Source organism: Trichomycterus rosablanca, chromosome 20 (assembly GCF_030014385.1).
Source record: "Trichomycterus rosablanca isolate fTriRos1 chromosome 20, fTriRos1.hap1, whole genome shotgun sequence".
Lineage (NCBI taxonomy): Eukaryota > Metazoa > Chordata > Actinopteri > Siluriformes > Trichomycteridae > Trichomycterus > Trichomycterus rosablanca.
In genome coordinates, this window is record NC_086007.1 from 1,115,780 (window position 1) to 1,143,613 (window position 27,834).

The 27,834-nt window shown below is 43.2% G+C and overlaps 1 protein-coding gene across 2 annotated transcripts; it reads left to right on the forward strand.

The window, feature by feature from the left end:
* The first annotated feature begins 532 nt into the window (after positions 1-532).
* Positions 533-27,739, forward strand: hfm1 (helicase for meiosis 1). Of its 2 annotated transcripts, XM_063016898.1 has the most exons (38): positions 533-559; positions 1,549-1,642; positions 1,723-1,835; positions 1,915-2,134; positions 3,408-3,634; positions 4,799-4,840; positions 6,678-6,748; positions 6,831-6,963; positions 7,176-7,327; positions 7,675-7,752; positions 7,837-7,992; positions 10,762-10,962; positions 11,039-11,127; positions 13,666-13,709; positions 13,796-13,897; positions 14,121-14,266; positions 15,206-15,300; positions 15,395-15,528; positions 15,616-15,663; positions 15,745-15,825; positions 16,988-17,079; positions 17,588-17,694; positions 18,420-18,467; positions 20,564-20,661; positions 20,768-20,902; positions 21,962-22,047; positions 22,128-22,211; positions 22,833-22,990; positions 23,082-23,185; positions 24,211-24,414; positions 24,794-24,871; positions 24,951-25,081; positions 25,999-26,081; positions 26,168-26,271; positions 26,464-26,691; positions 27,189-27,237; positions 27,326-27,463; positions 27,550-27,739. In XM_063016898.1, the coding sequence occupies exons 2-38, from the start codon at positions 1,569-1,571 to the stop codon at positions 27,611-27,613; spliced, it is 4,197 nt and encodes a 1,398-aa protein (XP_062872968.1). In that variant the 5' UTR covers positions 533-559; positions 1,549-1,568; the 3' UTR covers positions 27,614-27,739. The 2 variants fall into 2 exon arrangements, with proteins under 2 accessions (XP_062872968.1, XP_062872969.1); XM_063016899.1 differs by lacking the exons at positions 533-559; positions 1,549-1,642; positions 1,723-1,835 and having other exon boundaries at positions 2,052-2,134; positions 6,845-6,963.
* Positions 27,740-27,834: the final 95 nt, after the last annotated feature.

Here is a 27,834-nt window from a genome sequence, read left to right on the forward strand (position 1 = left end):
ATATACAATATATACATTACTGTTGTGCTGGTGTAAATAGTGCAATAGTGCCATATGCAAATTTGCAAATACTGATTGTGTGTACAGGTAAAATAATACACTTGTGAATAGTACAGAGTTCAATGTGATCTAAAGTGCAGTGGTATTTAAGGTGGTGTGGAACAGTTTAGCAGGGTTACAGCCTCAAGGAAGACTAATATAGACCAATATAAGACTAATATGGTAACATATATTAATCTGATGTGGTCACAAAGCCATTTGTAATATTTTTTATTTAATTTGTAAATTGCAATCCATATGTGTTTATCTGCTGTTATTGTTTTCCCTTTACTTAGCTGGAATATGTGACTATTCTTTGTTTGCAGGTTTCCCCACTTTTCGCGTTTACGGCAAGAATCCCAAACGGATAGATGCTCCCTTTATATGTCCACTACATAACCTTACTAAGACACTAGCCTATGCGTCCTATGTAGTGCACTTGATGTAAGAGTATAAACTATTTGGGACGGAGCTTACATTTTAATTCGTTTAGCTTTGCTCTTCACAGAATTGAACCCTGGTTTGTGTTTTTTTTAACAGATTAACACCTATATTGTAAAATGATGAACTAAGATAAAGTCATATCAAACGAAATTAACTTATATTTAATGTAATATTATCGAACTTAATACGTTGACTTTGTTAGCATGAGATCGAAAGAGGGAATAGCTAGTAAGCTAGCGCTAACTAGCAGCTAACTTTCTCTAAACATTTCAGCAATTTATTTTTATCAATGATTTATTTGTGGGATTATTTAGAACTAGAACTACTTTCGGTTGTGAGCACACTAATGTCATATTTTTTTTATGTTTTCATGTTAAAAATATACAACTTTATTTAGTAGATAACTCGTTAGCACAGATTAGAATGCTAAATAAGCTAACTTTACCTCAGTAAGTTTTTGTGACAAAAAATGTGACAGATATTATTTTTTAAAAATCATTTCTGGAAAGATATTCGAAATAATAGTTTCAGAAGTTGTAAGTCAATACAGTGATGTCCCTTTTTTTATTTTAGTACGTTTGAACTAATTATAGATTGTTGACAAATGAACTAAATTGTTTTATTTTCTTTTTATATTATACCCTGTTTTCTCCTAGTCTAACTTGTAGTAATTTTAATTCCCCAATACAATTCCAGCTGTGAATTCTCATAAAAAATACATATTCCATATAGAAAGGCACTGCCACAACTGGCAAGGCAGGCGGACATGATTCTGTGACCGTGCCCAGTCGCCAATCTCCATGGCAGGTTATAGCTACCTAAGTTAGACAGCAGGTTTGAGGTTGCAGCATCAATTTTGGCCCAACTAAAAATTGCAAGTTATAATCTAACAGCAAATATTATTTTTACATCTTGGCTTATGGTGAAATCGGTTTAATATAATGGTGGATTCGTTTAAATAGGTTTCTGTTATGATAATGTAAATGATAACATGCATAAGGTTATTAAAAAATGTTATAAAATGATGTGCATTTTACCCACACCTCTCCAAAATATTGTAATCAGGTCATATGTAGTGAAGCCAGATGATGGTGGAGTCTGAGGAATTCTGCTTCTCACTGGATAACCTGTTCTTTGATAGACCAGTGGTTCACGAGGTGTAAGTGGTTATAACATGATATAAAGCTGTATGGTTAATAGGAAGTAAACACAATATACATAATATACATAATTCTACAGAAGGCCATTATGCCAGGAGCAAAATGCCTGGCAGCTGGATGCGGCACCATCTATTTCTGAAATACCAGCAACCCAAGACCTTCAGAAAGAAGCAGAAAGCCTGGCTTTAACTGGTGAGATTGTTTCAATTAACTGATTATTGGTTAATTAATCCGATTGATCACGTTATTCATTTTTCTTCTGTTCACTCAGGTTTCTCTCAGAAGCCAAGGAAGTTTCTGCCACCTTGTAAAAGACCTAGTGGCAATGCTGGACAGGGTGTTGAAAGTTTGTGGGGACCTGAAATTACTTATACATGTACAGATACATTTCATACCCCTGTGGGTAGTGATCAAACCTGTCCTAATACACCTCTGAATGTTGGAGAAAACAGACAGTTCTGTTTCTCTACCAGCCCTCCAGTCAAGACCCGGTATGTATTTCAGTTGTTCCCTTTACTCTTTATCCTGGTTAGGGTCGCGACTCAGATTCACAGGGGAACACTGGGCACAAGGCAGGAATACCCTAAACAGGATGCTAATCCACTGTAGGGCTTCAGCCATGGCCAATCCAGTCTGTCTAGTTGCCCGACCGGTGAACCTGTATCTCAGCGGTTGTGGGGTGCCAATCAGATCCTACATAAGACACATGTGTACCATCTACAGAACAATTTCCAGATGTAACCCCGAACCTGCTGTATTGTTGGAATGAACCCAGTCGCACGAGACTTAACCAAGGCAGATCAACACTGTGCCTAAAAATCCACACCGAAGAAAGAAAACAGGGACAGACGTGAGAAAAAAACAAGTGCTGGGGTGTGGCACAGTCAGCTACTCAATCCACCAGCGAACCCACATCCAGATAAAACAAGGAAACTTAGAAACCTGGCTGTTATTGTGATTAATATGCACATCCCTCCACCTGGAGCGAATTGACGTTAAACGAGGCTGTAGTCCTGTCCTTTCACTCTGTTTTTAAGTGTTGTATTGTTCAATTAAAGTCACAGTTATTAAATGTTTTAACAGAAAGCATTGTTTATTAACCCTTTGATGCACAACCTGGGTCAAAAGTGACCCAACTGAGTTTTTATTTTCTATATCTTTGCAATAAATTAATTTTGTCATTCAAGCTTCCATGAATTTTTCAATTAACTTGTTTTCGATCATCACAAATCCTTATTTCAGTTTTATATTTTTTGCTTTTTTAATAAAAATCTTTTTTGTATCACTACCCTCCTAATGCACAACATGGGTCAAAAATGACCCTTATGTATTTACTATGGAATTTGACAGAAACTACTGACATCAGTAAGTGTTTGTAATCAAAAACATATTTACTGATCTTTTGAAAGACAACCAAAGATTAGGCCCTTGAATCTTGAATATGTCCAATACTATTTGCTTGCTAGCTGTTAACATATTCTAGTATAGATAGCTTTTATTAGCTAAGACAGCTAATACATGAATAACTGACAAATGTGCACATGAAAATATTCTTGAATGGATGAATATGGGTCATTTTTGACCCATGTTGTGCATTAGAAGGGGTTTGCTAAGCTTGTGCATAAAACATCTCTACTTGTTGCCTGCAGCATTAGAAAATCACAATATATGACGAAGTGCAGCAGCATCCATCGTTTCCAAGTGTCCAGTATTATCTTTGACTTACAAGCTTCTTTTTTATTTTTTTTTACTTTAACCCTGTAGGCTTTTTAGACCTCCCATAAGGAAGTTCAACCCGGTCTCCGTTCCAGCGACAAACGACCATGGCATCAGCCCAGTTGTCATGGCAACCCAGCATCCGCTCTTGCCGCCGGCCGTGGCTTCCTGCGGCCCTCTCGGAGAAGTCAGAGGCCAGAGGGAGGAATGCAGCGATCCCGAACAGAACGACGCCTTTGTTCTCCCTTTTACTCCCAGACCTCTTCAGATTCAAGGTAACACAGCATTCCAGCACACGATGGCATCTCCATCGCCATTCTGACCACCAAACCCCCCAAAATATAGGCAATCACACCCAAGCTTGCTATTTTTTTTGTTAATATAGAAACAAAGAAAGCCCAAAAGCACAAATATATTAAGCAGTGCTCCTGCTAAAGACCTGGGTACATCAGCGATGGCTTTAAAACACGAGGATCCAAGATAATATTCATAGAATGTTTTATTTGTAGCATTGTAGCAAATACTAGGTTCAGTTGCCTAAATAAATAAGTGCTAGACAAATGCCCTCACAGCAAGAAGGGTGTGGGTTTGATTCTCCTCTGTGTTCATGTGGGTTTCCTCCGGGAGCTCCGGTTTCCTCCCACAGTCCAAAAACATGCAGTCAGGTTAATCGGAGTTAATTGGGTGTGTGTATGTGTGGTGCCCCATCCAGGGTGTTACTGTGTGCCTTGCGCCTATTGAAAAGCTGGGATAGGCTGATTGGATAAGCGGTTAAGAAAGTGGGTGTTTGTATGTGCTAGTGTGTGTGTGTGTGTGTGGCCTCTAATGGACTGGTGACCTTCACCCAATGAATCAGACCCGCTGCGACCCTGACCAGGATATAGCAATGGTAAAACAGACACTGAATGAATGAATGTAATTTTATTTAAAAATAAATTTAGTATACAGGCCCCCAGGTGGCACAGCGGGATATTCCTCTAGCACACCAGCGCAGAGATTCTGAACTCCACCGGTCAGCTGGGCGCCATCTAGCGGGCATAATCAGCAGTGCCTGCAGCAGACACTAATTGGCTGTTGTGTCCGCTAGGGCGGGATGACCGGACTATGTGGGTGTCCCTGATTAGCAGATAGAGAGGCGCCTGTGCAGAGTGCACGGGAGAAAAGAAGGACTGTGCACGGGTCGGAGGAGGAGAAAATATACCCTCCTCGAATGCAGGCAGGGATCCCCCAGCAGCGGAAGACAAATCGGATACGCTAAATCAGGAGAAAAATGGGAGAAAATACAGAAATAAATAAATAAAATAGAAAAAAATGATAGTATAGTGAGAAATTACAGCTTTTTTGATATATATATGTGTGTGAGAAAGTCCTGTATGTTACATAAATGAGTAATTATTCAGTGCTGTAATGATTGAATGCTTGTTTTCTGTTCATTTAAGGCCCGTCTGGACAGGGGATTCTCCGTCCTGTGTCTGAAATCCGTATCCTTTTAATAATAATAATAATAAGTTATACTTATATAGCGCCTATGAAAACCTATGAAAAATGCTCATTGAAGAGATGTTTTAAGCAAAGATTTGAAAAGCGTGAGGGAGGAAGCAGAGCGGAGAGTAGGAGGGAGGGAGGGAATTCCAGAGGCGAGGGGCAGCACAGCTGAATGAACGGCCACCCAAAGTAGCCCGCTTGAACCTGGGAACAGCCAATAGATTGGAGCCAGAGGACCTAAGATTACGGGAGGAAGAGTGGTAAGTGAGTAAGTCGGCTAAGTATACCCGGGCCAGGCCATGTAATGCTTTAAAAGTGCGTAGGAGTATATTATATTTAATCCTTACGGAGGCAGTTTAGCCAAGACAGGTGTAATATGGTCAAATAGAGTCTCAGCAGAGTCTTGTGAAAGCAAAGGACGTAGGCGAGAGATATTGCGCAAGTGAAAATATGCGGATTTGGAAACCGATGCTAGATGAGAGTCAAAGGATAGGTGCGAATCGAAGAGGACACCAAGATTACGGGCACAATTTGTGGGACAGATGACAGTGGAACCAATATTAAGAGCCACATTTGAGAGAGTAGAGATAGCAGATTTGGGGCCAATATAAAGAAGCTCAGTTTTGTGTAGATTAAGCATTAAGTAATTGTTATGCAGCCAGGAATGTAACTTTTGTATGCAACCGGTAAGCGAGGGGGGAGGCACGGGGTCAGAGGGTTTGAAGCTAGTATATAGCTGAGTATCATCAGCATGGCAATGGAAGCTCAGACCAAACTGGCGTACAATGGGGCCAAGAGGGAGCATGTAGATGGTGAAGAGGAGGGGTCCAAGGACTGATCCCTGTGGAACACCTTGTAGAACCTGAACGGTAGCAGATGAGCAAATTGACACCTGCCGGTGAGATATGACTTAAACCAGGTGAGAGCTGTGTCCATGAGACCAATCTCAGACAGACGTGCCAATAGAATGTTATGATTAATCGTGTCGAATGCTGACGAGAGATCAAGTAGGAGGAGGATAGAGACAAGGCCGTTCTCCGAGGCGAGAAGAAGATCATCTGTAACACGGGTGAGGGCAGTTTCAGTACTATGTTTAGAACGGAAGCCCGACTGAAAGATTTCAGATAAGTTATTTGCGTCCAGGTAGTCGAGCAGCTGGGAGGCTACAACTCTTTCTAGAATTTTAGCGAGGAATGGAAGGTTGGAAATGGGCCTAAAATTGCTGAGTATGGACTGGTCTAATCCGGGTTTCTTGATGACAGGGGTGAGCGCAGCAAGTTTCAAGTCACCAGGAACCAATCCAGAGCTAAGTGAGAGATTGACAATGTGGGAGATTAAGAAGGGCAGTAGGAGCAGGATCAAGGAAAGAAGTGGCAGATTTCGATGTAGATATAATTCTCTCAATGGTATCGGCGTCAACAGTGGAGAAACACGGGAACGAGCAAGAGGAAGGAGAAATGTAAGAACCGGATTTAGAGGAGACAGATTCAGAAGTAGAGAGTTCACTATATATGCCAGACAGAAAGTGAGAAAAGAATTACAGAGATCAGACGAGGCAGTGACAGAGTCGGATGGGGGACACAGAATCTTATTAACAATAGAAAAAAGTTGAGACGAGTTATTGCCAGCTTTTTTAAACTCAGAAGTAAGGTAACTTGATCGGGCAGCATTTAAAGCCACTCTATAATTGGCCAAGTGGTCCGGGAGTGCCAAGGCATTAGGCAACTTTTAATCGTCTTTGTAATGCCAGTTTAAACTGCACTTGGCATAATACTGTGCCATCGTTTGACGAGCTCAGAGCTCAGAGGCGCCGCCTTAACGATATTTACACAGCCGCTAAGTTCAGGGACGTCTTTAGCGAGTTCCCGTACTTCAACTACGTGCAGAGTAAAGCACTGGACGATGTGAGTGTCACTTATTCCACCTCCTCGTGTTACAGTTACAGCTCGCTGCAGATGTAACGTGTGCTGTTTGATTCTGTTACAGGTTCTTTACACCAGCAGGAACTTTGTCGCTTGTGCCCCCACCGGCTCGGGCAAAACTGTGCTGTTCGAGCTGGCCATTATACGACTGCTGATGGAGACGGCTGAGCCCTGGAATGATGTGAAAGCTATCTATAGTGGGTTTTTCATATTTGTAAAGCATTCTCTGCACTTAATCAGTCGGTACCCAGAGAGCAGCTCAGATTTTGCTTGCTTGGACTCCCGGTTATGGATGGCTCTGACATTCTCAGGGCTCATGGCTCATGCATGATGACTTTGTTTTACTGTTTCATAAAAAAATCAGCCATCAGCTGGTTTTCATTTCATTTCTGCCACTATCGCTCCGCAGTGGCTCCCATTAAAGCCCTGTGCAGTCAGTGCTATGAGAACTGGAAGCGGAAATTCGGACCCCTGGGGCTGAACTGCAAAGAGGTGACGGGTGACACCGAGATCGACGAGTTTTTCGAAATTCAGGACGCCCACCTGATCATGACGACGCCGGTGAGTTTCCGCCCTGTGTGCTTCGTTCCAGACTGGGGGTGTAACGATACACTCCACCCACGATGCATTGTGATTCACGATACTGGGCTCACGATACGATACAGAAAAAGAATACGAATAAAGAAAGTATCCTGACATAAATACATTTGGCTGGAAAATTCCGAACCTGGCAACCCTGTAGTGACGTCAACCAGGCGAGGTGAATAGCGCCAGCGCCCTCTGCTGTGAGTGAGTATCGATTCGATTTGTAACTGTCTTGTGGTGCATCGTTACATCCCTACTCCAGACTGAACCAGAACTGGAACCTCTAACTTGTTTGATCGATGTTGAATGGTTCCTCTCTGTAGGAAAAGTGGGACAGCATGACGAGGAGGTGGAGGGACAACTTCTTACTCCAGTCAGTACGCCTGTTCCTCATCGACGAGGTCTGTCGGCTACACGCCACGCATCGAATGCACCAAGGCTCGGTCGGGGTCTGGGTTCTGTCCTGATCTGGCCCTGTGTTGCAGGTCCACGTGGTGAAGGACGTGACCAGAGGAGCGACTCTGGAGGTCGTGGTGAGCAGGATGAAAACCATACAGACGTACCGCGCGGCCGAGGACCCGGACTCGGAGACCCGCATGAGATTCGTAGCCGTCTCCGCTACCATTCCTAACGTTCAGGACGTGAGTATGTGCAGGTGGATGCATGGATGGGCGGATCGTCTTATGTTACGGATTCACTCCACCTTCACCTTGGTTGTAGGTAGAGATGAACCGATCGATCGGCTACGGATCGGTATCGGCCGATTTTTAATCAAAATATGCTCTCGGCGATCGGCGATATTTCCTAAAAGTAGCCGATCCGATGGTGTGATATATAAAGATCACGTTAAGTTAACAGCTCAGTGGATCGATCCAGACTTTGAGCTACGAAGCGCCAACCATCACATCACCATTCATCAACCATCGTACAGAAACCATCGTGAAAGCTCTTACGATGTAATTTCGCTGATTGTAATATTTACTTTAAAAAGATAATTCGACCCGGTCACATCTGAGTGGATTCTATCAGCACGTTATATAAACTCCTGGTTCACTTTGGTAAATCGTAAGCGGTTCTGACTTGTGATGTAGATGAGAACAGAAAACGTTACAGAGCCAATCAGAGGCAAAAGTTTATTCATTACCAAATTCGTTAGTTCAGGATCATCTGCTGAACTTTTAGAAAACTTTTAGCTCCTTAGACGGAACGAGTCTGACTCGGTTACCGCTCTGTGGTAATAGCAGTGTAATGAAGCTTTTTAATGTAAGAGAGTCACACAGAATGTTCTGTAGTAGCTGGTGTTTATTTAAAACCACGACATTTAATTAATAATAACAGTAAACACGGAGAGATAACTGAGAAGAGAAACTTACGCTTCACATAAAAACGAATCAACTCATGAATCGATGAATCACTTATAGCGATACTGTGAAAAAAGCGTCTCTTCTAAAGGCACAAACACACACACACACACACACGCTGCTCCGGTTTATCTTTACTGTGAGGCTCTTTTTAAGTTTATTTACTGCTAATCCCCCCCCCCCCCCTCCCGATCGGAATCGGCTGTCGGCCGATGTCCCTGAAAGGAGATCGGAATCGGTGCCAAAAACCCCGATCGGTCCATCTCTAGTTTTAGGTCTTGTGTAGCTCTTTTCTACCTAATTAACTCTGGATCGTGAACTGGTTCCGTTCAGGCTTTTTAGAACCGAACCTTGGTGCTATTCGTAGAACCGACCCGCGTTTGCACCAGTTTTTGCTGGAAACATCAACCCGAACCTAATCCCCTTCGGAGCGCAGCGTTTGTTTCACTGGGTCGCGAGCCTTTCTCTGTCGCTGCACCTCCGTGGAGAAATCTGAGAAAAACTTCACCTGTGCCGTCCCGTATATCAGGGGTTTTCAACCTTTTTAGGCATGCGCCCCCCTTCGTGTGCCGAGCATGACTTGCGCCCCCCTCCCCTTGGTGGAACAGCACTCGGTCGCATGTACCAAGCGCTGCTTCCACCACGCCCCCCTCCCCTGGATAAGGCACGGATGCCAACCTCCCCTTAGTGGACCACGGCTCAATTGCGGATGCCTGCCGCGTCCTCCGCCACCCCCACCCCCCCAAGGACAGCCGCTCGCACCCCCTTGGGCAAGTACTCGCCCCACAGGTTGAAGACCCCTGCCGTATATAACCTTGCCTAAAGCCTGCGCAGCCCTCATCACCCGTATTTTGTCTCTGAAGTTAAGAAACTTCATTATAAGTGGCCGTGAGGTTGATCCCCGGTTTTGAGTGATTGAAGAGCTGGTAGGAATCCGATGTGCTCGTTCTATCACTAGCGGCGAAGGAAAGTGTTCAGCCCCGAGGATCTCTGGTATCCATTTTTCCAGAAGGCGTTCAATATCTCTTCGCTCTGCGCTTTCTGGAAGCCCAAAAAGACGGACATTGGAGCGTCGTGATCGGTTTTCCATGTCTTCAGATTTTACTTTAGACTCTAGCTGCGTCGTTACATCCTCCGTCTCACTGATGCGGCTCTCGGCACCCGTGAGTCGGCTTCTGATGGACTCTAGATCCACCCTGATACTTGCCATACTCTCCATTACTTCTGTATGTCACTGCATGTTTTCTGTTTTGAGAGACCCGATGGCTTCGAGAATAGCTCCATGGCTGAATCTTGGGTTTTGTTTGGTGATATAGTGCTAGCCGTCTAAGTATCTGTTTTTGCTCTCGAATTTCGTTGGTTTAACTGGCATGTACATATGTTAGCTAATTTACATTTTAGATGCACCTTTAATGACTTGGAGTAGTGTTAAAATATCATTTGTTGTTCCGAGAGCTCAGGAGCACGTCCGCCATGACCGGAAGTCTCTTTTGCACCAGTTTTTAATGTAACCAACAACAGAGAGCGCTGAACAACGGAAGTGAACAGTAGTAACAAGCCGACCGGGCGTGTAGATTACCTGCGAGCGTTTGTGCTGCTGTTACAGATGTTTGTTTTGATCTAAAAAGCAAGCAGAGATTGACTACCAGTGATAAGAAGACGTTCTCCTTCCTCTACAACCTGACACGCCCATGGATGTCGTCACGCTCCCTGCTATTGAAAAACGTACCGTCCTTAGGTTCCAAACGTATTTATTTTTGGTAAAAATGCCCCGATTGGTTCAAAATTAGCTTCACAGAGTGGAACGGAAGCCGTCGTGAGATCCCATGCTAAATCTATAAATAGATACATAGATAGATCGATTCAACTTTACTGTCATTGCTCAGGACAATAAAGTACAAAAAAAAAACTTCTTCAGCCTCCTGCCTACTCCAAAAACAAACAAAATGTTAGTCTAAATGTTTCCCAGGCGAGAGTGAGTGGGTGATAGAGGAGAAATCAATAAATAAAAGCATTCAGGGAATTTCGTCTATGTACATCGTCCTGTAGGTATCGGAGTGGCTGTCGGACGAATCCGGACCGGCGGTTTGTTTGAAGATGGACGAGAGCCACCGGCCGGTGAAACTGAGGAAGGTGGTGCTGGGGTTCCCCTGCGGAAACAAGCAGAACGAGTTCAAATTCGACCTCTCGCTCAACTACAAGATGGCCGGCATCGTTCAGACGTACTCGGAACAGAAGCCGGCGCTGGTGGTGGGTCCGATTCGGCGGGGTTCTTACATGGTTGTGGTTTTCCGGCGTAACCGTAGTTACTCTGTGTTCCTGACAGTTCTGTTCCACAAGGAAAGGAGTTCAGCAGGCGGCTGCGGTGCTCGCCAAGGACGCCAGGTTCATCATGAGTATTGATCACAGGCAGAGGTGTGTCGATGGTTCTATTCTGTCTTTCTCTCGCGCTGCGCTCACACCGGCAGTGACCCGACAAAGCGCTCAGGGGTCAGTCATTTTTCATCAGTAGGAACTTAGCATTGAGCAGAGCGGTATGTGCTTTATTTCCTCCCCTGTGAAATGTTAGATAGCTGTTCCTACTAGAGATGAAGAAGAAACTCACGGTTGCTGTGGTAAACTTCCTCGTTCTTTACGATGCGTGAAGAATAAACAAAGAAAGAACAAACACACTTTTCTTGTCATATTGACGCACAGGCAGTGATGGACTACACAGGGACGAAATTTATAGACAAGTGATTTCCCTCCAGGATTTTTATTTTTAGTGGGAACGTCTGATTGGTATCTGATTCGTATCTGATTGGTATTGGATTCGTATCTGATTAGTATCTGATTTGTATCTGATTCGTATCCGATTTGTATCTGATTCGTATCCGATTTGTATCTGATTCGTATCTGATTCGTATCTGATTAGTTTCCGATTCGTATCTGATTCATATCCGATTCGTATCTGATTCGTATCTGATTCGTATCCGATTCGTATCCGATTCGTATCCGATTCGTATCCGATTTGTATCTGATTCGTATCTGATTTGTATCTGATTTGTATCTGATTCGTATCTTATTCGTATCCGATTTGTATCCAGTTCGTATCTGATTCATATCTGATTCGTATTTGATTTGTATCCAATTCGTATCTGATTCATATCTGATTTGTATCTGATTTGTATCTGATTTGTATCTGATTTGTATCTGATTTGTATCTGATTTGTATCTGATTCGTATCTGATTTGTATCTGATTCATATCTGATTCGTATCTGATGTGTATCTGATTTGTATCTGATTCGTATCTGATTCGTATCTGATTCGTATCTGATTTGTATCTGATTCGTATCGGATTTGTATCTGATTCATATCTGATTCGTATCTGATTCGTATCTGCTTTGTATCTGATTCGTATCTGATTTGTATCTGATTCATATCTGATTCATATCTGATTCGTATCTGATGTGTATCTGATTTGTATCTGATTCGTATCTGATTCGTATCTGATTTGTATTTTATTCGTATCTTGTATATAATTTGTGTCTAATTTGAATTTTATTCGTATCTGATTCGTATCTGATTCGTATCTGATTCGTATCTGATTCGTATCGGATTTGTATCTGATTCATATCTGATTCGTATCTGATTCGTATCTGCTTTGTATCTGATTCGTATCTGATTCGTATCTGATTCGTATCCGATTCGTATCCGATTCGTATCTTTTTGTATCTAATTTGAATTTTATTCGTATCCGATTCGTATCTGATTCGTATCTTTTTGTATCTAATTTGAATTTTATTCGTATCTGATTCGTATCTGATTCGTATCTGATTCGTATCTGATTTGTATCTGATTTGTATCTGATTTGTATCTGATTCGTATCTGATTCGTATCTGATTCGTATCTGATTTGTATCTGATTTGTATCTGATTCGTATCTGATTCGTATCTGATTCGTATCTGATTTGTATCTGATTCATATCTGATTCATATCTGATTCGTATCTGATGTGTATCTGATTTGTATCTGATTCGTATCTGATTCGTATCTGATTCGTATCTGATTTGTATCTGATTCGTATCGGATTTGTATCTGATTCATATCTGATTCGTATCTGATTCGTATCTGCTTTGTATCTGATTCGTATCTGATTTGTATCTGATTCATATCTGATTCATATCTGATTCGTATCTGATGTGTATCTGATTTGTATCTGATTCGTATCTGATTCGTATCTGATTTGTATTTTATTCGTATCTTGTATATAATTTGTGTCTAATTTGAATTTTATTCGTATCTGATTCGTATCTGATTCGTATCTGATTCGTATCTGATTCGTATCGGATTTGTATCTGATTCATATCTGATTCGTATCTGATTCGTATCTGCTTTGTATCTGATTCGTATCTGATTCGTATCTGATTCGTATCTGATTCGTATCCGATTCGTATCCGATTCGTATCTTTTTGTATCTAATTTGAATTTTATTCGTATCTGATTCGTATCTGATTCGTATCCGATTCGTATCCGATTCGTATCTGATTCGTATCTTTTTGTATCTAATTTGAATTTTATTCGTATCTGATTCGTATCTGATTCGTATCTGATTCGTATCTGATTTGTATCTGATTTGTATCTGATTTGTATCTGATTCGTATCTGATTCGTATCTGATTCGTATCTGATTTGTGGTCAGATCTTCTCTATCCGCTCTGTAGATACTGTCCAGTAAAATATGCCGTACTGCCATGGCATTTGCTTGGCATTAATAAAACCATGCCAACCAAGGGTGAGCACGAGCTCAGAGACACCCACAGGAAACGAGCAAAAGCGGTTATCCGTTCGGGTGACGAGGGGCGGGAAGTCACTGCCGGCGTGAACGCAGCTTTAGAAAGAAACGTGTGTGTGTGTGTGTGTGTGTGTGTGTGTGTACGTTTGTAGTGACGTAACTCACTGTGTTCGCACGCAGGCTGATGAGGTACGCCAACTCGCTCCTCGACACCAAACTCAGAGGTTGGTGCTCACAATTGCATCGCCCAGGTAATGAATTGTCCTTCCTGTCGACTCATGTGGTATGTCCTCTCTCCGCCCCGATTTAGATCTCGTCATGTGTGGTGTCGGGTATCACCACGCCGGCGTCAGTATGTCAGACAGGAAAGTGGTTGAGGATGCGTTTACGGCCGGCGACCTGCCCGTCCTCTGTGAGTGCACATGCACACCCATACACATATCAGCCGTGACATTAAAACCACTACATGGACTCCACCAGCAGGTCCTTCGGGGTCGGGGTCGTGCTGGTACAGGAAAGTGCCTTCATGTAATCATGAAAGGGTGTCCTAATACTTTCGTCCATATATTGTATATCTTCGCTTTGCTTGGGACCAGTTCACATCCTCTTTTTTTTGCAATCATCCATTAACACAGTTACCACCAGCACTCTGGCGATGGGTGTGAATCTCCCGGCTCACCTGGTGGTGATCAAATCCACCCTGCACTACGTGGGTGGAGCGTGTCAGGAGTACAGCGAAGCCGACCTGCTGCAGATGATCGGTAGAGCCGGAAGACCGCAGGTACGGTACTGAATTGAACTTGTGAACACGTGTTCAATACACGCTGATCTCAGACGTTATAGTCAAATGTATGTAGACACCTGACCGTAAGCTTGGAGGGCATCTTATTCCAAAAAAACAGCTCCCACTGTACTGGGAGGCTTTTCTACAAGATTTGGGAGTGTGTCTGGGCGGTACGGCTCTTTGTAAGGATCCACCGTTAGCTGGTGTGAAGAATCGACCAGTGGGGGGAACAGTGGTAGAGGAGATGTTAGAGGGAATTGGATATAAATAAAGTGGAAGGAAAGGAGTTAAAATACAAAATGAGGATGCGTTTACTTAAGATGTCGTGTGGATAAATAAGAACGAGAGAGAGTGAAGCGACTGGGCAGGATTGGAGTAGGAAAACAGAATAAAGAACAGCCTACACTAAATGGATGCCTGGCGGCACGACATGCCAATTAGAACAGGCCAAGAGTCGAGCCGAGAGCGTCGGCTAGCCAAATTGAACGCGTTTGGTGACATTTCAGCAGGACACACAGATACAGAACGTGCACACGAACACAAACGTCACATTTGATGGATCCCAGTACTGAATAATACATGGCCACGGCGAACACAGTCGTGCTGGGACTTCACGCTGTTCGGTTCCTGATGTGAATATTTCTCCCCCATACGCTTCAACATCTCAGCGGATGCATGAATGTGGTTCAGCAGCTCATTCTCTGTTCTGGCCATCTCATACAGTCGCTCAGTGGTGGGTGATTATCCTCCTTCAACCTTTTTTAAAAGCCTGAATGCGTCTTTCTTTCTCCTTCATTAATGTCCTTACCGACTGGGGTTAGTCCTAGGACTCAGCACTGCACTGATCTCCAGACTCCAGGTGCTCCAGCTCCTGGGGTTTGTAGTCCATTTGGGACTACAGTGGACCCCATTACTTGTAATTGTCTTCTTTCCTAGTTCGATTCATCAGCGACCGCTGTGATCATGACCCGCTCTCAGACCAGAGACAAATACCTGCAGTTCCTCAGCGGTTCCGAGACCATAGAGAGCAGGTACGGCGTCACGTCCATGTGCTCTCCTCATGGTTCTACCACAGCTTGAGGGTTTGTGATAGATCTTTATACGTCAGTGACTCTTTTTTTTAAGCCTGCACACAAACCTGGTGGAGCACCTGAACGCTGAGATCGTCCTTCACACCATCTCGGACGTGAACATGGCTCTGGACTGGATCCGTTCCACTTTCCTGTACATCCGTGCCCTGAAGAATCCCAAACACTACGGTGAGTGACGGACGTCGGTGTTATCGAGTCAGGGTTGCAGACAGCGTCACCGTTTGATTCTGATGCGTTTTAAGTCGCTCGTTGCAGGTTTTTCTGCTGATCTGGACAAATGTGGGATTGAAACCAAACTGCAAGGTACGTACGTCTTTCTGAGTGTATACGATCGTTATTGATTGATGTATTACGGGTTAAAATTTGTCTTCCGTCGTGTTCCAGAGCTCTGTATAAGAAACCTGAACTCACTGGCCTCCTTTAATTTAATCACGATGGACGAAGACATAAACATCAAGCCTAAAGGTGAGTGTTTCCATTTCTTATATTAAAAGTGCAGCTCGGGTGGCGCAGCAGTCAATTCCCCTGACCACGATAAAGAGGTGTTAAAAACAGTAAATTAAATAAAAGTGATTTACATCAAGAGCCTCACAGTGATAAAGTCCTGGGTTCGATCCCTTTCTGTGTGGAGTTTGCATGTTCTCCAATTCCTGATACGTGGTATCGAATCCAGCTCTGCTTCCCCGGTTCGAGGCTGGGCGGCTGTATGAGCAACGATTGGACAAAGAACCGGATGTGGGTCTGTCTCTGTCAGAATGCGATTACGACCTCTGCCGGCCGATTGGAGGCGCCTGCACAGGGATGAGGAAGAGCGCCCTTAGGGTGTGTCTCTCCGCATGCAACGCTAGGTGGCGCCAAACTCATAAATGCGTGGGTGGCAAAAGGCGTCCGGCTTGCTGCTCATATGTCGGAGGGGATACGGGTTAGCGTCGATCTCCTCGGTCAGGGCGGGGTTCGGCACAGACAGAGAGGAAGCACGATGCTAATTGAACAATTGGATGCGCTAAAAGGGGGGAGAAAAAGGGGGGGGGGAAATTATAAGTAAATTATATCAGTGTGGTACATAAGCTAAAATTATGGACCCCTTTTCCTGACCCTATCAAATTCCAAAAAAAAGGTTGGGTCAGTATGATGAAAAGCAAGTCAGGTGTAGCCCCGTACCTGCAAGAACTGGAAATAAACCCAATTTGCAGGATGCTTAACCCTGGCTGCTCCTGTATTTAGATCTGGATAACAGATTTCACAAGGAACGGCCCTTCCTGGGCTTGGGACCAGCACTAAGAGCGCACTAACAAGACTAGCGTGCCTCTCTATAACTGGGCTGTTTTGGTTGTCCCCAGACATTAGCCAATCAAGTTCATGCAGACAGCCGATTGGCTTGACACTACTGCTGAGATTTGAACCCTAGATTTCCAGATCTCTGCCGTAGTGAGTGGGCTCGCGTACTTTACCCCTGCGCCACCCTAGCACCCCCTAACCAAGGTAGAACAACACTGTGACTAAAAGACACAAACAGAAAGAATAACAGAGATAAATGAAATGGCCAAACTTGATATGTTAACATGATTTAAATCACATTACTGGTTTTTCTGACTGGATGGATGGATGGACTGTGTGTTGTGCACAGAGAGCGGGAAGCTGATGGCTCGGTACTGTGTGGCGTTTGACACCATGAAGCAGTTCAGTAAGGTGACAGGTACAGAGACATTGTCTGAACTGGTAAGTGTGCACCAGATGCCCCTTTATACCAGTACATTACTGGATATATTGTTCAACTACTCAACCTACTGTGGGTCTACAATGACCGAATGTAGCCCATCCGTTGCTTTGTACATAGTCACCCAGTGTACCCAGTTTATCAATCAAAAGAAACCCTTGTAAGAGAGCAATGACACTAACTCGGTCATAATATGGTAGCAGGTGCAGCAGTGTTGTTGGGATGCACAGGGAGCCACAGGGAGGGCTTGTATGGCTTGGACACTGATGTTGGTCAAGAAAACCTCAGTAGATGTTTTTGTTCATTTCGAAGCTGTTCAGTCGAGCAACATATGGGCTACAGTCGGTAATTGTACACCTACGTAGTTCATCTGTAGGGTAGGTGTAACTTAATAAAATAATGAATTAATGCCTGTGCCAGATAGGCGTTCCTAATTAAGTGCTCTGTTAGTGTATACAGCTACTAAAAAGTTTACAGGCTGCTCAGTCTGTCCGATACTGATCCCGTTAGATTGAGCTGATCTCTAAGGGGAAGGAGTTCAGCGATGTACAGCTGAGAGTGAGTGAAAAGAGAACTCTCAACATGCTGAACAAGGATAGGAACAGAGTCTCCATCAGGTCAGAATTGTACCTTTATTTATACACAAGGCATGCAGGAAAATACTGAGAAAAATACACTGAGTTCTAATGTCAGACCAGCAGGGGGCAGCAGGTTATAGAATCATTCCTACCTGTTGTGTCATTATGGCCAGCAGGGGGCGTAGAGGAGCAGGTGACTCAAGGTTTCCTCCCCACAAAGTAGCCAGGCTCTTATTGTGACCTTAATATGTATTTATTTTTTATGTATTTATTTATTATTTATTTTTATTATTTATTTATTATTAATTAATTAGTGTATTTACTTTTTTTATTATGTATTTATTATTTATAATTATTTATTTATTAGTTATTTATTAGTTATTAATTAATTAATGAATTTCTTTATTTATTAATTATTACTTATTAATTATTAGTTATTAATTATTATTTATGTATTTATTTTTTATTTATGTATTTGTTTATTATTAATTGTTATTTTTTTATTTATTATGTATTTATTTATTTATTATTATTTATTATGAATTTATTTATTATGTATTGATTATTATTTATTTGTATTATTTATGTATTATTAATTAATTAATAATTTTTTTATTATTTATATTTATGTATTTATTATTTGTTTATTAATTATTTATTTGTTTATTAATTATTTATTTGTTTATTATGTATTATTTATGTATTTTTTAATCGTGTCAAACTGATGCAGATTTACCGTTTAAATCATTCCGGTTTTGTTTCAGGTATCCGATGGATGGAAAGATCAAAACGAATGACATGAAAGTTAACTGGTACGATTTAAAACCTATATAAGTGTTTAAATACAGCTTTTCGGCGGGATACTCCTCGGTTCGAAACTCTGCGTTGCCACCGGTCGGCTGGGTGCCATCTAGCGGCAGTGCATAATTGACAGTGCCTGCAGGGAGGGATGACCGTACTACGTGGGCGGGGTCTTCAAACGCTGTGTAAGGACTCTGATTGGCAGATAGAGGCATCTGTGCAGAGTACATTGGTGGAAAAGGGTTCCGTTAAGGGCTGCGCGTGGGTTGGAGGAGGCGTAAGCAGCAGTACACCCTCCTCAACTGCAAAATATAGGGGATTCCCCAGCAGCAGAGGACAAATTGATTACACTAAATTGGGAGAAAATTCATAAAATACATATATTATATATAATCTCGGTGCTGGTGTATACAGGTCCTTCTCAAAAAATTAGCATATTGTGATAAAGTTCATTATTTTCCATAATGTAATGATAAAAATTAAACTTTCATATATTTTAGATTCATTGCACACCAACTGAAATATTTCAGGTCTTTTATTGTTTTAATACTGATGATTTTGGCATACAGCTCATGAAAACCCAAAATTCCTATCTCAAAAAATTAGCATATTTCATCCGACCAATAAAAGAAAAGTGTTTTTAATACAAAAAAAGTCAACCTTCAAATAATTATGTTCAGTTATGCACTCAATACTTGGTCGGGAATCCTTTTGCAGAAATGACTGCTTCAATGCGGCGTGGCATAGAGGCAATCAGCCTGTGGCACTGCTGAGGTGTTATGGAGGCCCAGGATGCTTCGATAGCGGCCTTAAGCTCATCCAGAGTGTTGGGTCTTGTGTCTCTCAACTTTCTCTTCACAATATCCCACAGATTCTCTATGGGGTTCAGGTCAGGAGAGTTGGCAGGCCAATTGAGCACAGTAATACCATGGTCAGTAAACCATTCACCAGTGGTTTTGGCACTGTGAGCAGGTGCCAGGTCGTGCTGAAAAATGAAATCTTCATCTCCATAAAGCTTTTCAGCAGATGGAAGCATGAAGTGCACCAAAATCTCCTGATAGCTAGCTGCATTGACCCTGCCCTTGATAAAACACAGTGGACCAACACCAGCAGCTGACATGGCACCCCAGACCATCACTGACTGTGGGTACTTGACACTGGACTTCAGGCATTTTGGCATTTCCTTCTCCCCAGTCTTCCTCCAGACTCTGGCACCTTGATTTCCGAAAACAGTACTTTGGACCACTGAGCAACAGTCCAGTGCTGCTTCTCTGTAGCCCAGGTCAGGCGCTTCTGCCGCTGTTTCTGGTTCAAAAGTGGCTTGACCTGGGGAATGCGGCACCTGTAACCCATTTCCTGCACACGCCTGTGCACGGTGGCTCTGGATGTTTCTACTCCAGACTCAGTCCACTGCTTCCGCAGGTCCCCCAAGGTCTGGAATCGGCCCTTCTCCACAATCTTCCTCAGGGTCCGGTCACCTCTTCTCGTTGTGCAGCGTTTTCTGCCACACTTTTTCCTTCCCACAGACTTCCCACTGAGGTGCCTTGATACAGCACTCTGGGAACAGCCTATTCGTTCAGAAATTTCTTTCTGTGTCTTACCCTCTTGCTTGAGGGTGTCAATGATGGCCTTCTGGACAGCAGTCAGGTCGGCAGTCTTACCCATGATTGCAGTTTTGAGTAATGAACCAGGCTGGGAGTTTTTAAAAGCCTCAGGAATCTTTTGCAGGTGTTTAGAGTTAATTCGTTGATTCAGATGATTAGGTTAATAGCTCGTTTAGAGAACCTTTTCATGATATGCTAATTTTTTGAGATAGGAATTTTGGGTTTTCATGAGCTGTATGCCAAAATCATCAGTATTAAAACAATAAAAGACCTGAAATATTTCAGTTGGTGTGCAATGAATCTAAAATATATGAAAGTTTAATTTTTATCATTACATTATGGAAAATAATGAACTTTATCACGATATGCTAATTTTTTGAGAAGGACCTGTATATATAAAATATATAAATAAATACAGCTTTTCTCTTATATAATTATTCCAAAAATGGCATTGCTCAGAATATTGCTGTGCGTTAAACCTGGTTGTTTTTCCTGCTGGACAGTCTGATTCAGGCTCAGCTGGGCTGCATCCCCATCCAGGAGTTCGGACTCACGCAGGACACGGGGAAGATCTTCAGAAACGGGATCAGACTCAGCAGATGTAATGGGTTTGGAATAAAAGCGGCAGTGTATTGAAGTTCCGGCAGTTACTGTGCCGAATCTCGACGTCTCACCAGTGTGAATGGTGTGTGTCTGTGTTTGTGCAGGTCTGGTGGAATTACTCGGTCAGAACTTCAGGAGGAATTTCTCTGCTCAGCTGAACGCTGTGGTTTTGGCCAAGTGTTTCCGAGCCAGATTGTGGGAAGATTCGCCGTACGTCTCCAAACAGCTGGACAGGATCGGTGGGATAAACCGCCTAAACATCTGGCAGATGTTTAGTTACAGACACGATGATCTTTGCAGGACATGAAATTAATGTTTTATTTATATATTTGAGCTTATCTTTCTCTCTTACCTCTGCTTTTATTTACATGAAGTATAAATTTGCGGCTTTGGTAACTGCTTTTTTCAGCTGCTTTATCCTGGTCAGGGTCACAGTGGGACTGGTTTGGGCGCAGAGCAAGAATACCTTTGACAGGTTGCCTATCAATCGAACCAGGATCTCAGCGATGGTGGGCTAGTGTAATACACTGCTGGACCAACCCAAACACCCAATATCACTTTACACTACAGGGATTAAAGTATTGGGACGCCCGCTTATAATGACTAAATTTATGTGTTTAAGCCGCAACAGTTGCTAACAGGTGTAATAAATGAATTATATAAAGGTAATAATATGCTTCCAACTTTTTGATCTGGCTCACATTGATCAGATTGGGGGAAATGACAGTTTATAAAGATATACACCGATCAGCCATAACATTAAAACCACCTCCTTGTTTCTACACTCACTGTCCATTTTATCAGCTCCACTTACCATATAGAAGCACTTTGTAGTTCTACAATTACTGACTGTAGTCCATCTGTTTCTCTACATGCTTTGTTAGCCCCCTTTCATGCTGTTCTTCAATGATCAGGACCCCCGCAGAGCAGGTATTATTTAGGTGGTGGATGATTCTCAGCACTGCAGTGACACTGACATGGTGGTGGTGTGTTAGTGTGTGTTGTGCTGGTATGAGTGGATCAGACACAGCCATGCTGCTGGAGTTTTTACTTACTGTCCACTCTATCAGACACTCCTACCTAGTCGGTCCACCTTGTAGATGTAAAGTCAGAGACGATCGCTCATCTATTGCTGCTGTTTGAGTCGCTCATCTTCTAGACCTTCATCAGTGCTCACAGGACGCCGCCCAGTGTAAAAAAACAAGGAGGTGGTTTTAATGTTATGGCTGATCAATGTAAAAAAAGATTAAAATTCACTCTCACAGCATGGTCGTTCAGTAATAATTTTACCGTGCTAGGGTTGTCACTGGCAAACGCGATGGTGAATGCCGGACTGACGTCGTTCAGCAAGATTGAAGCGACCAATCCTCGAGAACTGGAGCTGGTACGGACCCATCACACGTATGCCGCGTTTCAGCCGGTGAGCGCCTCTGAAAACGACTTCTGATGTCTGTTTCTGCCCAGATTGTGAACCGCCATCCTCCGTTTGGAAACCAGATCAGAGAGGCTGTGAGCCGACTCCCAAAATATGAAGTCAGTCTGGAACAGGTGGTTGTCTTTTACTCATTCATTCAGTCATTGTCTGTTTTATTACTGATTTATCGTATTTGTCGTACTGGATACTGGACTAGTAATCAGAAGGTCGCTGGTTTAAGCCCCTCCACTCCCAGATTGCTGCTGCTGCTGTGCCCTTGACCCTCATTTGCTTACACTGTATACTGTCACAGTACTGTAAGTCCTTTTGGATAAAAGCGTCCGCTAAACGTCGAAAATGTAAATGTAGTTAGGGTTGCCAGTTCATCCCATGGCACAAACACACACACAGGGCAATTTTATCAGCTCCAATTAACCTGACTGCACGTCTTTGGACTGTGGGAGAAAACCGGAGCACCCGGAGGACACGGGGAGAACATGCTCCACCTATGAATCGAACTCAGGACCTTTTTTGCTGTGAGGCAACAGTGCTACCCAGCATGGATTGAATAAATGAGGAGAATGTTCTCATTGGTTGATTTGAAAGGTGGGGTAATGAACTGATTTCTTATTGGCTGGGACCACTAAAGGGGTCGGTGTCTACAGATGCTGTTTAGGTGGCCCTGATGTTTTGGATCGATGTATTTCGAGGCTGCTGCACTACAATGTATTCAAATGTATTTATTATTTTTGCAGCTTCCGAGATACAGCGTCTTCAACGCAGAGCTCATCGTCGCTGTGCACCTGAAGAACTTTGAGGAGCTGTTGATCAAAAGGACTGCGCCCGACCACCATCACGTCACCCTGTTGATTGGAGACGGTGACAACAACGTGGTCTTCCAACAGAAGATCTCGTGAGATCTCGCTGCTCACATCTGGTGTCACATTTGGATTTTTTTCGGCTATTTTAAGTATTTTAAGCGTGTGTCGTGTTTTTATGAGCAGAGACACTCTGCTGTTGAAATCTGGAAGCTGGTCGAGGAAGTTTGAGGTCTCGAGGACGCCGATAGGAGACGAGCTCAGCATCAGTTTGATCAGCTCTGAATACGGTGTGTACGGTTTACTGTCTGTCCTGCCAATGGTTGAGGTTTTCACCATCTGCTGTACACAATATTGTAAAAAGGTTCAAGAATTCCCAGTCCATGTAGGGTAAAGCCCTCAGACGACACTGCACGAGAAACCATCATGTTACTGTGATAAATATAGTCACATGGGCTCGGGAGTACTTCGGAAAACCGTCGTCACTAAACACAGTCCGCCGCTGCATCAAGAAATGGAACAAACTCTATTATACAAAGAGAAAGCCGAAAAGTTCTCCAAGTTCTCTGAGCCTGAGCTCATCTCAGATGGACCAAAAGACAGTGGACACGTGAGCTGTGGTCAGATTATTATTATTATTTCAGTTGAGTTGTCCGTCCAAAGGACCATCCAGACTGTTATCAGCGAAAGGTGCACAAAAGGTACTGGACTAGTAATCATAAAATTGCTGGTTCAAACCCTAGCATCACAAAGTTGCCACTGTTGGGCCCCTGAGCAAGGCTCTTAATGCTCAATTGCTTGAAATGTATAGTGATAAAAAGTGTCAGCTAAATGCAGTAAATGTAAATGTAAATATCACACACTGTCGTGGTATGGGCAGTGATAGCTCAGTGGTTAAGGCACCGGACTAGTAAACAGAAGGTTGCCGGTTCAAGCCCCGCCACCACCAAGTTGCCACTGTTGGGTCCCTGAGCAAGGCCCTTAACCCTCGATTGCTCATCGTGTTCCGCTCATGGATAAAAGCGTCTGCTAAATGCTGAAAATGTAAATGTGATGTAAATGTATGGGGGTGCACCAGTGCTTGTGGCATGGGTGACTTGCATATATCTGGCAGTTGACATTCCAGTTCATCCCAGAGGATAGTACGACCAATAGTCTATTTTATTTGTTCTAAACGGTGCGGTGTTTAGCTTTTCTAACTTGTTACCTACATTAGAATTAGGCTTCTAATAAAATCTAAAGCTGTGAGACCATGCATGGCTTGTGTTAGCTGATGAGGTGTGTTTCTATCGTGTCTCTGTGCTGTGCCGTGCAGTGGGACTGGACATCCAGCAGAGGTTCACCACCTTCTACTCTGGAGCACAGACCTTCAGAGCTGATGTGTATGGCGTGGAGAGCCCGGTGTGTGCGCCACACAGAGCGCAGGGGTACAGAGAAGAAAGCAGCGTAGGTCAGAAGAACCAGGGTCAGCAGAACAGAGGTCAGAGGAACCAGGGTCAGAAGAACCAGACTGACAGAAGTATGTGGGCATCACAATCCAACATCACGTGCATTTATATGTTCCCTTCGTAGCCTCCACTCGTCTGAGACGGCTTTACACAAGATTTTGGAGTGTGTCTGTGGGAGCTTGTGCTTATTTAGTGGGGTCAGGCACTCTAATCCAGAGTGATGGGTGTGTCAGATAAACTGAATGCAGTTTATCAGTGTATATGTTCAGTAAATAAACAGTAAATAAACAGTATTTATGCCTTAAAATGCATAATTTATGCCCCGTAAAGGATGTGTTCACCGATTATGACTCAGACAACCTGAGTAAAAAGGATTATTTCATTAAATAATAGCAGAAAATTGTTATGCATGTTAATTCTCATTATTATTTAAATCTCTCCTCACTGTAGATTCGGCTCAGACTGATCCCAGCAAACGTCACTGCAACCACTTGTGTAAAAACAAGGACCTTTGTGCCCATGACTGCTGTGAGTCCCAGAAACACTCATGAGCCGTATGACGTGTAATCTGATTGTCTGGTTCGTTCATTCTGTTGCTTTGCTTCAGGTAAATCCGGAGGTAAATTACCCATGGTGCTCAAAAGGGTCGTGAATCCAGAATCCACTTTCTCATCCTACCTCCAGGATCTGAAGATGAGGAACGAGAGGCTCATGGAGACCCCCGTCAAACGTCTGAAGGTCAGCCAGCCTTATCATAATGATCAGTGTAACGGATTACGTATACGTACCTGAGCAGTGTCACGTCTGAGTGCTTGAAAAGTCTAGTCTTAAGCATCAGTGCATGGTTTTATTCAGTCGATTCAGATTAATCTGATGTGAATTGTGTTCTGAATGTTCTGAAAGCGAGCTGTGACGTTTATAAAGTTTGTAAGTGCGAGGTTGGTGAAGAACTGGTACTCCAGTCATTTGTTTTCTATTTATTTATGCATTTTCTCCCATTTTTCTCCCAAATCAGAGTAGTCGATTTGTCTGATTGCATTCGAGGAGGGTATATTGCTGCTCACGCCTCCTCCGACACGTGCGCAGTCCTAGCAGACCCTTTCTTTTCGCCCGTGCACTCTGCACAGGCACCTCTATCTGCTAATCGGGGTCCTTGAACAGCGTTTGAAGACCCCGCTCACATAGTCCGGGCATCCCGCCCTAGCAGAACCGTGATGGCACCCAGACGAGTTTCGAACCGAAGAGAGCTGGGGTGCTAGAGGAATATCCCGCTGCGCCACCTGGGTGCCTTCCAGTCATTTTTAAGGCAGCAGTAGACTGAGCGAACCAACAGGGGACGTTTATACCACCGCCTGGGTGATGCTTGTCTTCCTTAAGTCCTAAGTCCTAATCCATTTGATGCTGTAGAAAATAGAAATACCTGCATGGTTAGGTTAGTTAGTGTTAGACTAGCAAGGCTTTGAGACCTAGGCTTTGTTTTAGGAACCGATCTGTACAAAACAATAAAGAACAGGAGGAAACAACACGCAAAAAGTTTCTTACTGTTGATATTCCATCTATCCACGAGGTGCACTGTTGTTTGTCACCTGTCAGTCTGATTCAGGTTCTTATTTAGGACAGTTTACAGTCTTTATAACCTTCATGTGTTCCTACAGATGAGGATGAATACTGAGGCTGAAACTGTCAGCATGCAGAACTTCTCCTACAAACCAAAAAACATGATGCCGGCACTTACCAGGTAAATCAGTGAATGCTGCCCACTTGTAATATCAAATGTTTACCTTTATTTTGAATGCTGGCGTCCATAATGGTGTTTTTCTGCAGATTGGATGAACAGTATTTCCTTCAGAATGCGTCCCAATCCGTGGAAGCAGAGCAGAGGTACGCCACGCCCCAAGAGCAGCCTGATCGTCAGACATATCATGACGGTAAGCACATTTTTTACTACAGCAGGAACTGGTTTTGGTCTGCAGTGACGTATAAAGCTGCACAGTGAGCGGTCAGGCCGGTGCGGACGTGTATTAGACTGCTGCACCACGCGTACTTACCCATAGTTCTAACTTCTGTTAGATTTGCATGCATCTGATGAGGCTGCAGGCTTATCCATATCCCTGTTTTAGATGCTTCTGACAGACAGACGAGCAGAAATCCAGCCAATCAGAGCGAGGCTTACGGCACCACTTCACGCTTGGGCCTCAGCACTGACGGCAGCTTCTCATCCGATACCCTCAATGTGACTTTTGACCTCACAGTGGACGACTGGGATGACTTTGAGGATGAAAACTTGCTGCTTGCTGGCGACGATTCGTACGGCAGGAATCGGAATGACGACTGTGCTCAAGCAACGGGTGATTTTTTTTTTATTTTAACAAAAGGTTTAAATAGTTAACAGCTGATCACTCAGATCACACAGATCACTTAGATCACACAGATCACTTAGATCACACGATCACACATATCAGATTACATAGATTGATCACACAGCAGCCTTTATTTTGAGGGCCTAAGTTTACCAATGGCTCTGGTCAGTGCCATGTGGAGTTTTGTATGTTCTCCCTGTGTCTATGCGAGTTGTCTCTGGGTTCGAGTGAGTTAAGTGAATTGATTCATGTCCGGTTCAGAGAGTGTTTCTGGGTGGCAGCAGGACCTTCCAGGACCCTGACCATGATAACGTGGTCCAATTAAAAGGAAAAAATAGAATTAAAAAAAATTAGGAAATGAAGAATAACAGCGTTCCAAATAATAATAAAAAATAGAGAATAACTATATTCTAGCTGGTAAAAATGTTCTAATGATGTTTTACTTATATTTATTTATATTTCTTTATCATTTATTGTTCCTTTAGACAGTGTGGTGGCTGCACCAGGATCAGTGAGACCAAACACACCATTAAGGTCAGTGGAGCTTCCTCACCTTCATCTCTTCATCCTCCAGGTTTTAATATTGCTGGTATTGAACTGATGAGCTTCTTATTGTTTTGAGGACTGGATGTGAGACTTCATCACTCAAAGCTTCACCTCCAAAACAGATCAACACGGGAGGCGTTTCACTCGGAGGTCGGTTTGATTTTTTCTCGAAGAGAGATTCACAGAGAGGAGAGGAGCACAGAGGCTTCACCGGGTATTTCAATTGACTCAAGCTGTAACTAATGTGTGTAACTACTGATGTAAAATGGAGCGATTCTAATGTGAAATGTATTTTGGCAGGAGTGGGATGGAGGAGCGTGAGGAGGTCGACATGTTCCTCGGGATATTTGATGGGATTTTCTAGAGTTTCCCATGATTGCAGCTCAGTGCTGAAGTTCTTTAGTAATTAATATTCTGTGTTTGTTCATATTTAATGCTGTTTGTTATTTGTGTTTTGTTTAAATCTGAATAAAATTCCAGTCCCTCCAGATTCCCACTAGGTGTCGCTGTATAAACATAAACACTTTGCTTTGTATACCGGGACACAATCGGCTGGTTTTCTGTTGCAGACAAAATCATTTTGAT

Excerpts from the sequence above, each read along its gene's own strand:
- hfm1 (XM_063016898.1), top strand. The coding sequence starts at position 1,569 with ATGATGGTGGAGTCTGAGGAATTCTGCTTCTCACTGGATAACCTGTTC. Across the intron at positions 14,267-15,205 it reads GTAGAGCCGGAAGACCGCAG|TTCGATTCATCAGCGACCGC; the intron begins GTACGGTACTGA and ends CTTCTTTCCTAG. Across the intron at positions 27,464-27,549 it reads GAGCACAGAGGCTTCACCGG|GAGTGGGATGGAGGAGCGTG; the intron begins GTATTTCAATTG and ends GTATTTTGGCAG.